This window comes from Numenius arquata, chromosome 16 (assembly GCF_964106895.1).
Source record: "Numenius arquata chromosome 16, bNumArq3.hap1.1, whole genome shotgun sequence".
In the NCBI taxonomy this organism is placed as follows: Eukaryota; Metazoa; Chordata; class Aves; order Charadriiformes; family Scolopacidae; genus Numenius; species Numenius arquata.
The window spans coordinates 4675346-4687605 of NC_133591.1; the positions used below are offsets into that span (position 1 = coordinate 4675346).

Genomic DNA, 12260 nt, shown 5'->3' on the forward strand with positions numbered 1-12260 from the left:
AGCCTCAGAACTGCTCTGGTGAAGTGAGGCAGGATGCAGATGAGACAGAGGGTCCTAAAACACCTCCCATTCTCAGTTATTCTTCAAGAAAAGAGATGGGAGGGAAATGGTGCCATATTTCAGCCCTTTTAAAATTCCTTGAAAGGACAAAACGCAAACAGCTAAGACAGACCAGGGTAGGACTGTGTTTGATGTGGATTATCTAGACACAATCTCATCCAAGGAACACTGCCCTGGGCTGCTACAGCAGTGCTTCCTCCGCAGCACCGCGAAGCCTGCAGGAATCACCGAGCAAGGAGCTCTGCTTTGAAGCTTCACCCGTTCAGTGAGAAGCTGCTGAAACACAGACACTTGAAATATCAGACAGGTAAACCTACTCAATTTAACACACAGCCCTGGGTTAGTCATTTGAAACTCTGGGGTTTAGTCCACTTTTTCAGCCTATTTCAGGTGTGGTTAATAACCATTATAACAAAATTGCTCATTATGTGTGATGTGTTACTTATGCCACACATGCTGATGAAGCACCAATGAAAGACTCACACCTTCCCTGGGCTTCAGATCTGGAAGGCCAAGGGGTCACAGTTTTGTGTCTGTGTGGATCTGCATTTAACCCACCTGACTTGGCCCACAATTATTGTCCAAAATGATGACTTCTACCAGAATGGAGAGAGGTATTACTCTGTTTTATTGTTTTGGAAGAGTATTTTGAAGTTCAACTGGAAACAAACTTACAACAAACCAGTCATCCCAGAAATCCCCTTGAAGAGTTTATATACCCCAAAATCAACTACCACAAATAAAAAAAAACCAAAAGAAAATAAAAAAGTCATCAAGTTAAGAGTATTTTTTTATCATGACCACATAAAATACTAGAAGTAAAGCAAAGTAGAATTATAACCCCTATTCCTTATATCATTAACTTAAAATAATTAAGTGTTCCAAAAATTCTTTCATCACGTTCAGTGACTTCAAAAGTTGTGGCAACACAGGGAAGATAAAATATCAAATTGCATATTTCTTGACTGTGATCTACTATTATAGATACCCAGAAGTGCTCCAGGACTTTTTAGCATATATTACAAGATGTTTAGTGTGGAATTTTAAAGGGGGGTGGGGAGGAATGCTCTGTTATCACCAAATAAGAGCATTTAATGCTCTTTGGTCTGTGTCAAGTGAAGTTTGGGTCTCCCTGTATCCTCATTCCAAACTAACACAAGGTGTAAGAGATGAAAAGCCATATCTTGCAACTCTGCAACCTACTGGTGATGAACCAGCACAATTCTGAACTGCAGTCAGACCTCACTCCAGCAGAACCTCTTCAGACTCAGAGTCTGGCACGTAGAGGTCACAACCTCTGAAACATCTGCTTCAGCAAAAACACATGGGGAAGTTTTCAAATCAGAGTCCAGAAAGCAGGCACAAGCTTCAGCTTTATTGTTTTCCAAGCAATGGTCATCTTTGCAAGGGAATGATATTGCAGCTGAAAAAGAAGAGGGTAGAGGGAAACATTATCGTCTCAGTTCTCAAACAAGCACAGAAGATCTGACATGACATGAATCAGACCCATCACAACCCTCCTCCATTGGTTTCCTCTACCAGACAAACTAGCCACTGCGATCTTCCTCCCTGTCCTCAACATTTGATACAGCTCACCCCCCAACATCGCTGTGCAGAACTGTCAGCCTCCAGCTCTCAGCCGGTACCCGCCAGTGAAGTCCCCCAGAGCAGGCAGCAGCACATACTGAGAGCAAAGCAGAAGAGCTGGCCTGGCTGCAGGAAACCTGCTCTGAGCTGGGTGAAAGCCTCACCCCTTCCGGAAAGTGAAACAGCAGCTTACCCCAGGAGGCCCTTCCCGGCCCAGCGCTTTGGAGTCAGCCCCACGTGCACTTTTTTGCCACCGCGGAGCACAGTCACGCTCAGAGGTCTCTGAAAGGGAAATAAAAAAAAAAAAAAGAATAAGAGATGGCAACTTTTCATCACCAAGTCAACCCTCTTCTTCATTCTTTTGCTGAAACACCAGAAGAACATTCAGTCCAGAGAAGCTCTTCTTCAGCAGCTCCCATTCCCACCCCCACGGCTAGATCTGAAAGGAGGGAGTATTTGGTATGGAGACATCTCCAGGAGGTCCCTCACTTCCACTATAAAGCACTTGATGGCTGTGGCAGCTTCTTTGGCCTGTCCATGAGAGTGGCACAGCAATGCAGCCTGCAGCTGCAGGGAGTCCACAGGGGAGAACAGATAATATGATGCTCACAGCAAAGAGCAGACACCTCTTAGCTCTCTTCTATCCAGCAGGAATTAGCCCAATGCTGTGAGACAACAGGGCTACAACAGCACAGACTGGATCTGAGACTGTTTCTGACAGGGAAATGATCCCAGAGGTCAAAGTTCCACAGCAAAAGCCATGGCTAACAGATGGACAAGAAAACACAGTTACAGCAGAAGTCAGCTCACCCCTTCGCTGTGCTGCACCACTGTGGCGATGTTCTGCAGGTTCTGGAAGTTGTTTACGTTGACAGAACCAAACTCCACAATCTCATCATCAACCTGAAGTCCCTGGGCAGAGACAGAAGAGAGATGAGCATCTGCCTTCTCCAAAGACAGGTAACACCACAGGAGCATCACCCTTCACACAGCCACATGCAGAGAGGTGCGTTATGACACCGTTCCCACCATTCAACAACTGAACTATTTTACACCCTCTCCATGTCCTTAGAGAGAAGAAAGTACTCATTCCTCTGTCCTACTTCATGGGAAGAGAAACACTGAGGCTAGAATGGCCAGTGAGGCCTTGCAGGAGCTGAGAAGGGAGTACTCATCTCATTCCTGCACAGCGACAGTGCATCCCAGTGTGACAAAAATAAAAAAAAAAAAAAAAAAAAGGGAGGGGAACCCTAATCAACTGCCAACTTATTCCCACTTATTAACAAGTGACAGAGAAACCCATCGGCTACGTTTTCTCTCTGGGTCCAGAAGAAGCCTTCCCCACGGGCTGTCAGACTCCACCAACTTACCGAGATACTTGCAGGAGATCCTGGAGTCACCGCGTTCACTTTGGCAAACGCCTGTGGCAGACTCTGGGCCTGGCTCATCGCCTCAGCCAACGCCTCCGCCTCATCCCTGGCCTGCTTCTCCTTCTCCCGGGCGTGCAGCTGGTGAAGAGCTTCCTCCACCTGCTTCATCAGGGCCTTGTGATCGTTCTGCAAACCTGTGGGTGACACCATCAGCACAGAGGGAGCAGGAGCGAGTTATACCTAGGGGTTCTTTCTCAGCACACACCCTCCTCTGAAGCTGCGCAGAAAATGGTGTTCTGGGTGTCTCAGATCCCAACATTATTGTGACCAACAATAACCTCTGCTGGTGTATCTGCTGGGTGCTGGCACCAGCCCTGCTCACACAGCCCAGCAGATGTTTATCAGTAGAAGTCAGATGCAGAGAAAACCACCCTACAAATTTTGGTAAACACGCAAGAAAGCAGAGCATGGAGGCCTACGATCACCTAGAAATCATCGAGTCTTTTTTTCCATCCACTCACGTATGTAGAGCAAAAGCCGTTCCCAAAAAACGGGGCACGGGATAAGCCTGGGAAGAAATAAATGCCAAGCTATTTTTTACCCAAAGTTTATTCTACAAATACCACAAAAATGCTTCGCTGTATTTTGTGAATCCCAAAGGGCTCCACGGCAGAAGCAGAATTTCTGTGCCGCTGTGACAACACGTGGAGAAAAGCATTTTACCGACTGAGCCGACCCCCATCGCTGCGAGCCCCGAGCCAAACCCCTGAGGAACAAACTCAGAGCAACCCTCCGGTTCATTTTTTTTTGTTTTTTTTTTTTTTTGTTTTTGAAGAACCGCAATGCACAGGCAGAACAACACGGTGCTCGAGCCACTTAAACGGTTGTACCGGTATTAACAGGGGTATTTATGGCAGCAGAAGCCTGCCGGGCCCCCCCCCCGCCCCCAGCACCAGTTTTTGCTGATTCATTCCTGCTGGAGGGGACGCTCCCGGCCCCGCGGGTCCCCGGGCCGGCCCCCCGGCCCCCCCCGCCCGCCGCCGGTCCCTACTCACAGATGATGTTGTGCCGGGCGGTACGCACTTGGTAGAGGTCGATGTCGTCGCGGGGGAAGCCCTCCGCGTCCACCAGCGGCTCCTCCATCCCGACGCCCTTTTGCTGTGAGGGAAGAAGCACCCGTGAGGCTGCGGCCCGGCCCGGCCCGGCCCCGAGCCCCACCACCCGCCCGCCCTCCCCGCCGCACTGACACCCTCCAGCAGCTCGTAGCAGGCCTTGATCTGCGCCTCCACCTCGTCCTTCCGCTTCACCAGCTGCTGCACGTCGCTGATGGTGATGGGGCGGCTGCCGCCGGGCTGCGCCATGGCCGCCACCGGCCGCGACGCCACGCGACGGGCGCGGACAAAGCGCGTCACGGGAGGAGGGGCGGGGCCGCCGTCGGACGCTCCGCCCACCTGGGGGCGTGGCCAGCGCTGCGGGGAGGGCGGGGTCTGAGCAGGGGGCGGGGCCAGCGGGGAGAGCGCCGCCGTGGGGTGACGGAGCGGTGACACGGGGTGACACGGGTGTGACGGTGCCGGGGGGGGGGGGGGGGGGCACGGCGGTGTCGGTGCGATGAGGTGACAGAGCGGTGGCGGTGACACGGGGTGACGCAGCGGTGGCAGGGACACGTGGTGGCACAGCGGTGTCGCTGCCGTAGGGTTCTACAGCCGCGGTGGCCCCACGGGGTGACCCTGTCCCTGCTGCTGGCCCTTCTCTGGTCCGTGCCCCAGCGTGCTTGCAGGGGTGGTGGATGGCTTGTGCCCCCCGGGGTGTGTGGCAGCAGGGGACACAGCTGTCACAGCTGACACCCACCCAAACCCCCTGTGCTCGCCCTCCCCAGTCTCACCAGCAGCTCCAGTTTACCACCGCTGCTGGTCACAGGGTGCGTGTGCTGGTGTGTCCCCTGGCAGGGCTCCCTCCTGCTCCTCCTCCCGCTGCTTCCACAATTTGAGGACCCCTGCAGCGCTGGGCTCACCAGGGACAAAGGTGACACCGCATGGCCCCGGGCCTGGACGCTGTAAGCATGGCTGCAGCCTGCACACAGCCAAATTGGCCCCGCTCGTCGTTGGCTGGGAAGGCAGATGGGCACGGGAGGGGATATGTCCCCATGAAGGGGTGAATGTCCCCGGGGGCAGGTGGGCGGGCTGGGAGAGTATGTGCTGTCGTGGTTGCATCACCCCACCATGGACCTGGGAGGTTTCACGATGGAGTTGGCAGGTTCCTGCACCGCTGAGCCTTGCACGCTCACACGCTCGCCACCCACCACATTTAGCCCTGCTGTGCTGGGGGCAGGAACACCAACGACCCCAGGAGACAACCCCGGAAAAGCCACCCATGGGAAGATGCTGGCACCCCTTTCCACACTGGGGTGCTGCTGCCTATCCACCAGTCCCTTGGGACACCTGGCCACACAGCTGAAGTCACAGCTCACCCCTTCCATAAAACATCCCACATTCAGCTCCCTGCACAAGCCCAAACGCAGGGGTGAGCCCTCTGCCCTGGAACAGGCAATTCCCAGCCTGAACCACACAGTTCTGGGTCACAAACGCTTCAGGTTGGGGGTGGGAGAAGGTGGGGCTGAGGAGGAGCTTCCCCAGTCCCACCACTATATTAAATGCCCTTGTGGACTTGCTCTCTCTTTGCCACTGTCACACTGCCAGGACACAAAAATGGTGAGGGGCAGAGATGGGAATTAATTTTAACGGCCAGGGCTCAACGGCACGGGACATCTCGGGAGCTTTACCGGGTTTAATCTCTGCTTGAATTCGGACTTTTTAGTGACTGTGCTGGAAGTGATGTAGAAGAGCTGTTCCTCATACACTGACCTTTGGACTCGAGGTCTCTGGGGGCTGAGGTACCTTCCTGAGCTGCTAACATCTCTCTTTTCTGGTTCTCTCTTTTAGACGTCTTACACAGACAAGGGAGAGAAGGTAAGAGCCGCTTCGTGTCCTCGGTCCTGCCCCGCTGCCTGGTGTGAAACTCTGTTAATGCAAAGAATATTCGTTCCTTACTCCTTGATTACCGGGTAAAATCAGAAGTAAGACTGCTCTCTGGCTGGGCCACACAGGAGTGGTTTCTCATTGCAAATAACATTAACAATGGAAATCTTTTCGTTTCCCTTTTCTTTGTGGCTTGGGAGGAGAACGACGAATGGGAGACGATGGGTATTTCCCAGCTAACCCCAATGCCTGAGCAGAATCCTCAAATGTTCCAACGTTTATTTCCAAATGCTGCACCTATTCGCCACCTTTTTCCCCTGTGAAGTGCTTTCCAAACCACCGGTGCACATCGTGGCCGGGTGCCCGGGTTGGACGGTGGTGGGGAACAGAGCGAAGGGGGATTTGTCCCAGCACTGGCGGTTGTGTAAGACAGTTTCAAGGCAGAATTAATCTTTAACGCAGCAAGGTTCACTGCGTTTGCGGGTGGGCAGCCCGCAGGGAGCACTGGGGGCACCGGGACTGACCCAGCCCCAGGCGAGCTGGGGCTCGGCACCTTCCACCCCACAGAGCAGGATCCTGCGGGACCTGACTGTAAAGCGCTTTGGAAAATCGTTGTTTCGGGGCAGCAGCCGGGGTTTCACACACTTAATTTCAACACATTTGTATGAGACACATTTGCAGGGTCGCAGCCGCCGCTTCTCCCTGCTCCGGAGAAGAGCAATGTCACGGGAGAGGCTGCGGCGGTGGCTCTCAGCCCTGTTTTCCCCTTCCCTTTAGCCCACGCGAGGCCGCTTCATCCATTTCCACTCCATCACCTTCTGGGTCGGCAATGCCAAGCAGGTGAGAGGCTGTGGCCAGCTGGGCACATGTAACAGTGGGCACTGGCTGTGCTGGGACAGGGCGGCCACTCGGGTTATTGGCTGGCAGGGGGGTGGTTTGTCCCAGCAACCCACCGGGTTGGGGCTCTGCCGGCGTCCCAAAGCCCGTCTCTGGCTTGGAGCCTGTGCTTTTTGGCACAGCCTCTGCTGATGGCCTTGGGGGGCTTGCGCAAGGCGAGGGGTGGCTGCCTGGGGGTGTGTGCAGGAGGGGGCCTGGAAAATGCCAACCGGCACATGCAGCAGGGCTTGGGCTGCGGTCACCAGCCTGCAGCGGGAACCACAGAATCATAGAATGGTTTGGGTTAGAAGGTACCTTAAAGATCATCTTGTTCCTACTCCCTGCCAATGGCAGGGACACCTCCCACCAGACCAAATTGCTCAAAGCCCCATCCAGCCTGGCCTTGAACCCCTCCAGGGATGGGGCAGCCACAGCTTCTCTGGGCAACCTGGGCCAGGGTCTCACCACCCTCACAGCAAAGGATTTCTTCCTAATAGCTAATCTAACTCTCCCCTCTTTCAGTTCAAAACTCTTCCCCCTCATCTTATGGCTCCACTCCCTGTTCAAGAGTCCCTCCCCATCTCTCCTGTAGCCCCTTTAGGGACTGGAAAGGGCTCTAAGGTCTCCCCGGAGCCTTCTCTTCTCCAGGCTGAACAACCCCAGCTCTCTCAGCCTGTCCTCACAGCAGAGGGGCTCCAGCCCTCTGAGCATCTTTGTGGCCCTCCTAGAAGGCAGTGTGGTCGCTGCTCTTCATCATTTGCTGCTAAAAGGCTGATGGCGATTTAAAAATCCTTCTGCTTCAAACCTGAGGTGCTTTTCCCACAGCCTTGCAGAGGAACAGGAGACAGGCAGAAATGTTTCCCCCACAGCGGAGGCTCTCTGCCTGCTGCCCGGCCACGCACCCACTGCACCCTGCCTGCCCTCGGCCAGCGGTGGGCACGGGAGGGCTCTGGAGGTTTGGGGGTTAGGGGTTTTTCCCCAGTGTGGGTCCTTTTTCAGTCCTGCTCGTTCCTCCCGGGTTGTTGGTGGAAAGCAGGAAAGCTCGGCTGTTCCCTGCACACACACACACATTCACATGTGTGACTTGCACACACGGCTGTGGTTGTTCCCCACGGGCTGTTTGCCCTGCCCTGGTCAGGGGGAGCCCCATGGGAACCGGGGATCACAGCTTCACCCGGAGCGGCTCTCTCCTGCCCACAGGCTGCATCCTACTACTGCAACAAGCTGGGGTTCGAGGAGCTGGCGTACCGGGGGCTGGAGACCGGCAGCAGGGAGGTGGTCTCACACGCCATCAAGCAGGACAAGGTAAGGGGGCTGGTGCACCTCACAGAGGTCGGGGAGGAGACAAAACCTGTTGGCAGCAATTAAACCCCACGCCTGTGGTGCATCTGCCCACGTGTCCATCCCTCACTTATCCTCCTCTTCCTCACCAGATCGTGTTTGTTCTCTCATCCGCTCTCAACCCAGGCAATGAGGGTAGGTGTCGCGGGGCGGGGGGAACAGAGCAGGAAATGGCTGTGGCAGAGCAAAGCCCCTCTGCTCATGCCCGCGGCTGCTCTTGCTCTGGGCAGAGATGGGGGAGCACCTGGTGAAGCATGGTGATGGGGTGAAGGATGTCGCCTTTGAAGTAGAGGACTGTGACTTCATCGTGCAGGTAGGCAGCCCCTCTGCTCCCTCCTGCATGGCACCCCAAAACGGCAAGGGGAGGCAGGGAAGGGCCTGGAGACATCTTCCCCTGGCCCAGGGGAGCTGTGGCAGGAGAGGGCCTCTGTCCTTCTGCCCAGAAAGCCAAGGAACGTGGAGCTGTGGTTGTGAAGGAACCCTGGGTGGAGGAGGACAAATTCGGGAAGGTGAAGTTCGCGGTGATCCAGACGGTAAGCAGCAGAGCAGCTGCGGAGGCTGAGCCCCTGCACCAGAGCGGGCTCCACAGGAACAGGCTGGACCCAGAAGGTCCTTGAAAAAACAGAGCCACCACACAACCACTTTCCCCTCTCTTGCAGTATGGTGACACCACCCACACCTTGATAGAAAAGCTCAACTATAAGGGCCTCTTCCTACCTGGGTACCATCCGCCCCTCTTCAAGGACCCCCTCCTGATGAAGCTGTGAGTACTTTCCAGAGGGTCCTGCCTGGCTCTTTGCCACCATGTGTTGGTTGGATGTCCCAGCAAGGAGCTAGACAGGTCCCCATCACCCCGCTCCAGAGCCCCCCATGCAATGGGGTGCCCCCAAGCCAAGACCCACCCCTGGCTTCTCCCCGCAGACCAAGCGGCAAGCTTAACTTCATTGACCATGTTGTGGGGAACCAGCCCGACCTCCAGATGGTCCCAGTGGCAGACTGGTAAGACTGGGGAGGGCTGGTGGGAGGTAGGATGGAGCAGCAGCATCACTCTGCTGGCATCATCCCCTCTGACGTCAGCGGCTGAGGCTAATTAAGCCAGAGCAGAGGTTCATTAGTGTGTGGATGGAGCGAGGGACTTGACCGTACCCTTTGTGGCCTGGGCAGGTACCAGAAGAACCTGCTCTTCCACCGCTTCTGGTCAGTGGATGACAAGCAGCTGCACACTGAGTTCAGTGCCCTGCGCTCCATCGTGGTCACCAACTATGAAGAGACCATTAAGATGCCCATCAATGAGCCGGCGTTTGGCAAGAAGAAATCCCAGATTCAGGTGAGCAGACGCTGGTGGTTGATCCATCAGGCTGCCACCGCCTTGAGCGGGGCTTTGGTGAAGGAAAAGGGACCAAGGGGTCAGTGACTCAGAGTTGGCACAGACGTGCTGTGCTAATGTGGCTGCTGGAAAGCAGTCCTGGCGCTGCTCAGGTCTGCCAAGGGCTGTCAAACTCTGGAGCGCTGCCGGGACAGTGCCAGTTTACCCCTGATTTCACTAAAACGGTCATTTTTTTCATTTCGTGGTCTCTCAGCCAATTTTGCTTTTATGTTTCTAAGCCCAAGTCCAGCCCTTTGCACGCTGTAGCTGCACTGTCACTGATGTGGTGACATTTTTTCCCCTGTAGGAATATATCGACTACTACGGAGGGGCCGGAGTCCAGCACATCGCGTTGAACACCTCCGACATCATCTCGGCGGTGAGTGCAGCCCCGAGCAGCTCCCTGCCCTGTCCTGTCCTGTCCCGTCCCACCGAGCACGGTCCTTGTCACAGGGCAGTGGTGGACTATGACCCCCGTCGGGGTACGAGGACAGGGGCAGGCTGAGTAGGCTTTGTGCTGTGGTTGTTTTACAACCAGGATTAACCACCCTCTGTACCAGTTCGTTCCTGGAAAGGGACCTGCCTGCATCTGCAAGCTGCTGGGAGATGTCCATCCCTCCAGCTTAAAGCAATCGGGGTCTGCAGGGACCCCAACGGCATGTGCTGTCCTTAGGCGATGGCTGGTGGGGAGCTTGGGCAGCCCACCATAGCACATCACCCACCTTGGCCTGGGGTGGATGCTGCTCTGGATTGAGCCCCACTGCAGCTGAGCACTTGGTTTTGGACTCCTCTCCAGACCAAAGAGCTCAAGTTATCAGGGGGGTTGGGGTGGGATGAAGCCTCCTTGCATGGTGGCCAACTCTTTGCATTGCCTGGAGAAGGCATGTTGGGCCCTCCCGTTCCTGGTGCCCAAAGCAAGAGGGTGGGACAGGTCCCCACCCGTGAGGTTGCCTGATGTCATGGGAAAGTATCACTCTGCCTCCTGACACCGTCCATCCTGGGCCATCCTCTTGGCACAAACCGCTCCACAAACGAGCCCCAAGCCTGACCCACGCCGGGGTCTCCCCTGCCTTGCAGATCACCAACCTGAAGCAGCGGGGTGTGCAGTTCATGGACGTGCCATCCAGCTACTACCAGATGCTGCGGGAGAGGCTGAAAACTGCCAAAATCAAAGTGAAGGAGAGCATCGACAAGCTGGCGGTGAGTCAGACCGGGGCTGGACAGGCTCCCCATGGTGTTTTCCAGGGATGAGGGTGATACAGAGGGATCCCCTTGCTCCTCTGTGGGTCTTTGAGCTCTTGTCCTGTTTCTTTTCTCCAGGAACTGAAAATCCTGGTGGATTTTGATGAGAAAGGCTACTTGCTCCAGATCTTCACCAAACCAGTTCAAGACAGACCCACCGTTTTTCTGGAGGTCATCCAGCGGCATAACCACCAGGTTGGTTTAAGGATTTCACGATGATCTTGGCTTCAAGACCTCAGGGCCATCGAGTACCGTCACCCAGCTGGCTCTTGGTGCTGCTCCTTCCCAGCCACTTCCGAGCTGAGGGACCTGCTGCCCATCCCCGTGGTCTGTAACGTTGTCGTCTCCACAGGGCTTCGGCGCCGGGAACTTCAAGTCTCTGTTTGAAGCAATAGAAATGGATCAAGATGCAAGAGGAAACCTGACCATCCTGGAAGCCAACGGGGAGACCAAGCGCATCTAGAAGATGGCAGAAAATGCCGCCCTCACCCCAAATGAGCTGATTCACAAGCGAACCGGGAAACAGCCGATGTTTTGGTAAATAGTCCAGACTTAAGTGTCATAAACCCAGGGAAGCTGCTGCCAAGGTGGAGGTGTAAAAGGACCCAGCAGCCATCCTGACCCAGCCCTGGCGCTGACCTCTGGTGACGTCATGGAAAATAGTCAAGACATTCTTAAAAAGCAGTTTAATCTGATGAAAACCACCAAATTCTTTAAAAAGGGCAGGTTTAAGGCATGTGCCGAAGACACGTGGCTACAGAGGAAGACAGAAGAAACAACTGGGAGCGCTTAAATTTAGTCTATCCAAAGTTTTCTGTTAATTTTAGCTAGGCAGGAAGCTGGGAGAGGAAAGCATGGAGGCGTTTGCCTCTCTGTGCATCTCATTTTGTAAGATTTTATTTTAATTGCTTTTAGACTCAATCTTGAATTTGAATTTGCTGAGATTAAACACATGGTTTTAGGGTAGCTACAACATTCTAGAATGAGACTTAATCGAATTTACGTATTTCAGCCTTCCCAAGGCAACGCAGTCTCGCTCTAATACCTGTAAATTCCTGAGTTAATGAAGGGTTGGGGTTTCTCCCGTGTTTCAAGAAGTAATTGCTGGCATTGGCAGAAATTCCTTGGCTCAGATCCCGGCTGCATGTGCAAAGTCCCCTCTGGGCATCATTCTGGTGTTGTCACTCTCCTTTGCAAGGGGATTTTCCCCATTGACACAATAAAACCCTTTTCTGTCACAGCTTGAGTGCCTGGTAAGTTCAGGTGTTGGGGCTGGAGCCCCATTGCCCCATGTTCGCTGCAGCTGCAGGTTGAACAGTACCTGAGGAGCCCGCAGACCTCAGTACATGACTGCTGAAGAACATCTCAGGGTCTCTGGTGCCTGCAGGTCTCCCCGCTGTTGCACATCTGTCCTCCAAAGCCCTGGTGCACCCACCACTGCTC

At 54.5% G+C, this 12260-nt stretch overlaps 2 protein-coding genes across 3 annotated transcripts; one reads left to right on the forward strand and one right to left on the reverse strand.

Moving 5' to 3' along the window:
• Positions 1–658: 658 nt before the first annotated feature.
• Positions 659–4405, reverse strand: PSMD9 (proteasome 26S subunit, non-ATPase 9). 2 transcript variants are annotated; one of them, XM_074159570.1, is made up of 6 exons: positions 4265–4405; positions 4073–4175; positions 3018–3211; positions 2458–2559; positions 1841–1929; positions 659–1483 (listed from the first exon to the last, which is right to left on the reverse strand). In XM_074159570.1, the coding sequence occupies exons 1-6, from the start codon at positions 4376–4378 to the stop codon at positions 1456–1458; spliced, it is 630 nt and encodes a 209-aa protein (XP_074015671.1). In that variant the 5' UTR covers positions 4379–4405; the 3' UTR covers positions 659–1455. The 2 variants fall into 2 exon arrangements, with proteins under 2 accessions (XP_074015671.1, XP_074015673.1); XM_074159572.1 differs by having other exon boundaries at positions 667–1483; positions 2458–2550; positions 4265–4378.
• A 1556-nt stretch (positions 4406–5961) lies between these two features.
• Positions 5962–12056, forward strand: HPD (4-hydroxyphenylpyruvate dioxygenase). Its single transcript, XM_074159348.1, has 13 exons — positions 5962–5983; positions 6770–6832; positions 8069–8173; positions 8302–8344; positions 8440–8522; positions 8653–8742; positions 8869–8972; positions 9131–9208; positions 9374–9536; positions 9883–9954; positions 10653–10775; positions 10896–11012; positions 11170–12056. Exons 5-13 carry the CDS (start codon positions 8442–8444, stop codon positions 11278–11280), a joined length of 939 nt encoding a protein of 312 aa, XP_074015449.1. The 5' UTR covers positions 5962–5983; positions 6770–6832; positions 8069–8173; positions 8302–8344; positions 8440–8441; the 3' UTR covers positions 11281–12056.
• The last annotated feature ends 204 nt before the right edge of the window (positions 12057–12260 follow it).

Excerpts from the sequence above, each read along its gene's own strand:
- PSMD9 (XM_074159570.1), bottom strand. The coding sequence starts at position 4,378 with ATGGCGCAGCCCGGCGGCAGCCGCCCCATCACCATCAGCGACGTGCAG. Across the intron at positions 4,176-4,264 it reads GCTACGAGCTGCTGGAGGGT|CAAAAGGGCGTCGGGATGGA; the intron begins GTCAGTGCGGCG and ends CTTCCCTCACAG. Across the intron at positions 2,560-3,017 it reads GATCTCCTGCAAGTATCTCG|GGACTTCAGGTTGATGATGA; the intron begins GTAAGTTGGTGG and ends GTCTCTGCCCAG.
- HPD (XM_074159348.1), top strand. The coding sequence starts at position 8,442 with ATGGGGGAGCACCTGGTGAAGCATGGTGATGGGGTGAAGGATGTCGCC. Across the intron at positions 8,743-8,868 it reads AGTTCGCGGTGATCCAGACG|TATGGTGACACCACCCACAC; the intron begins GTAAGCAGCAGA and ends CCTCTCTTGCAG. Across the intron at positions 8,973-9,130 it reads GACCCCCTCCTGATGAAGCT|ACCAAGCGGCAAGCTTAACT; the intron begins GTGAGTACTTTC and ends TTCTCCCCGCAG.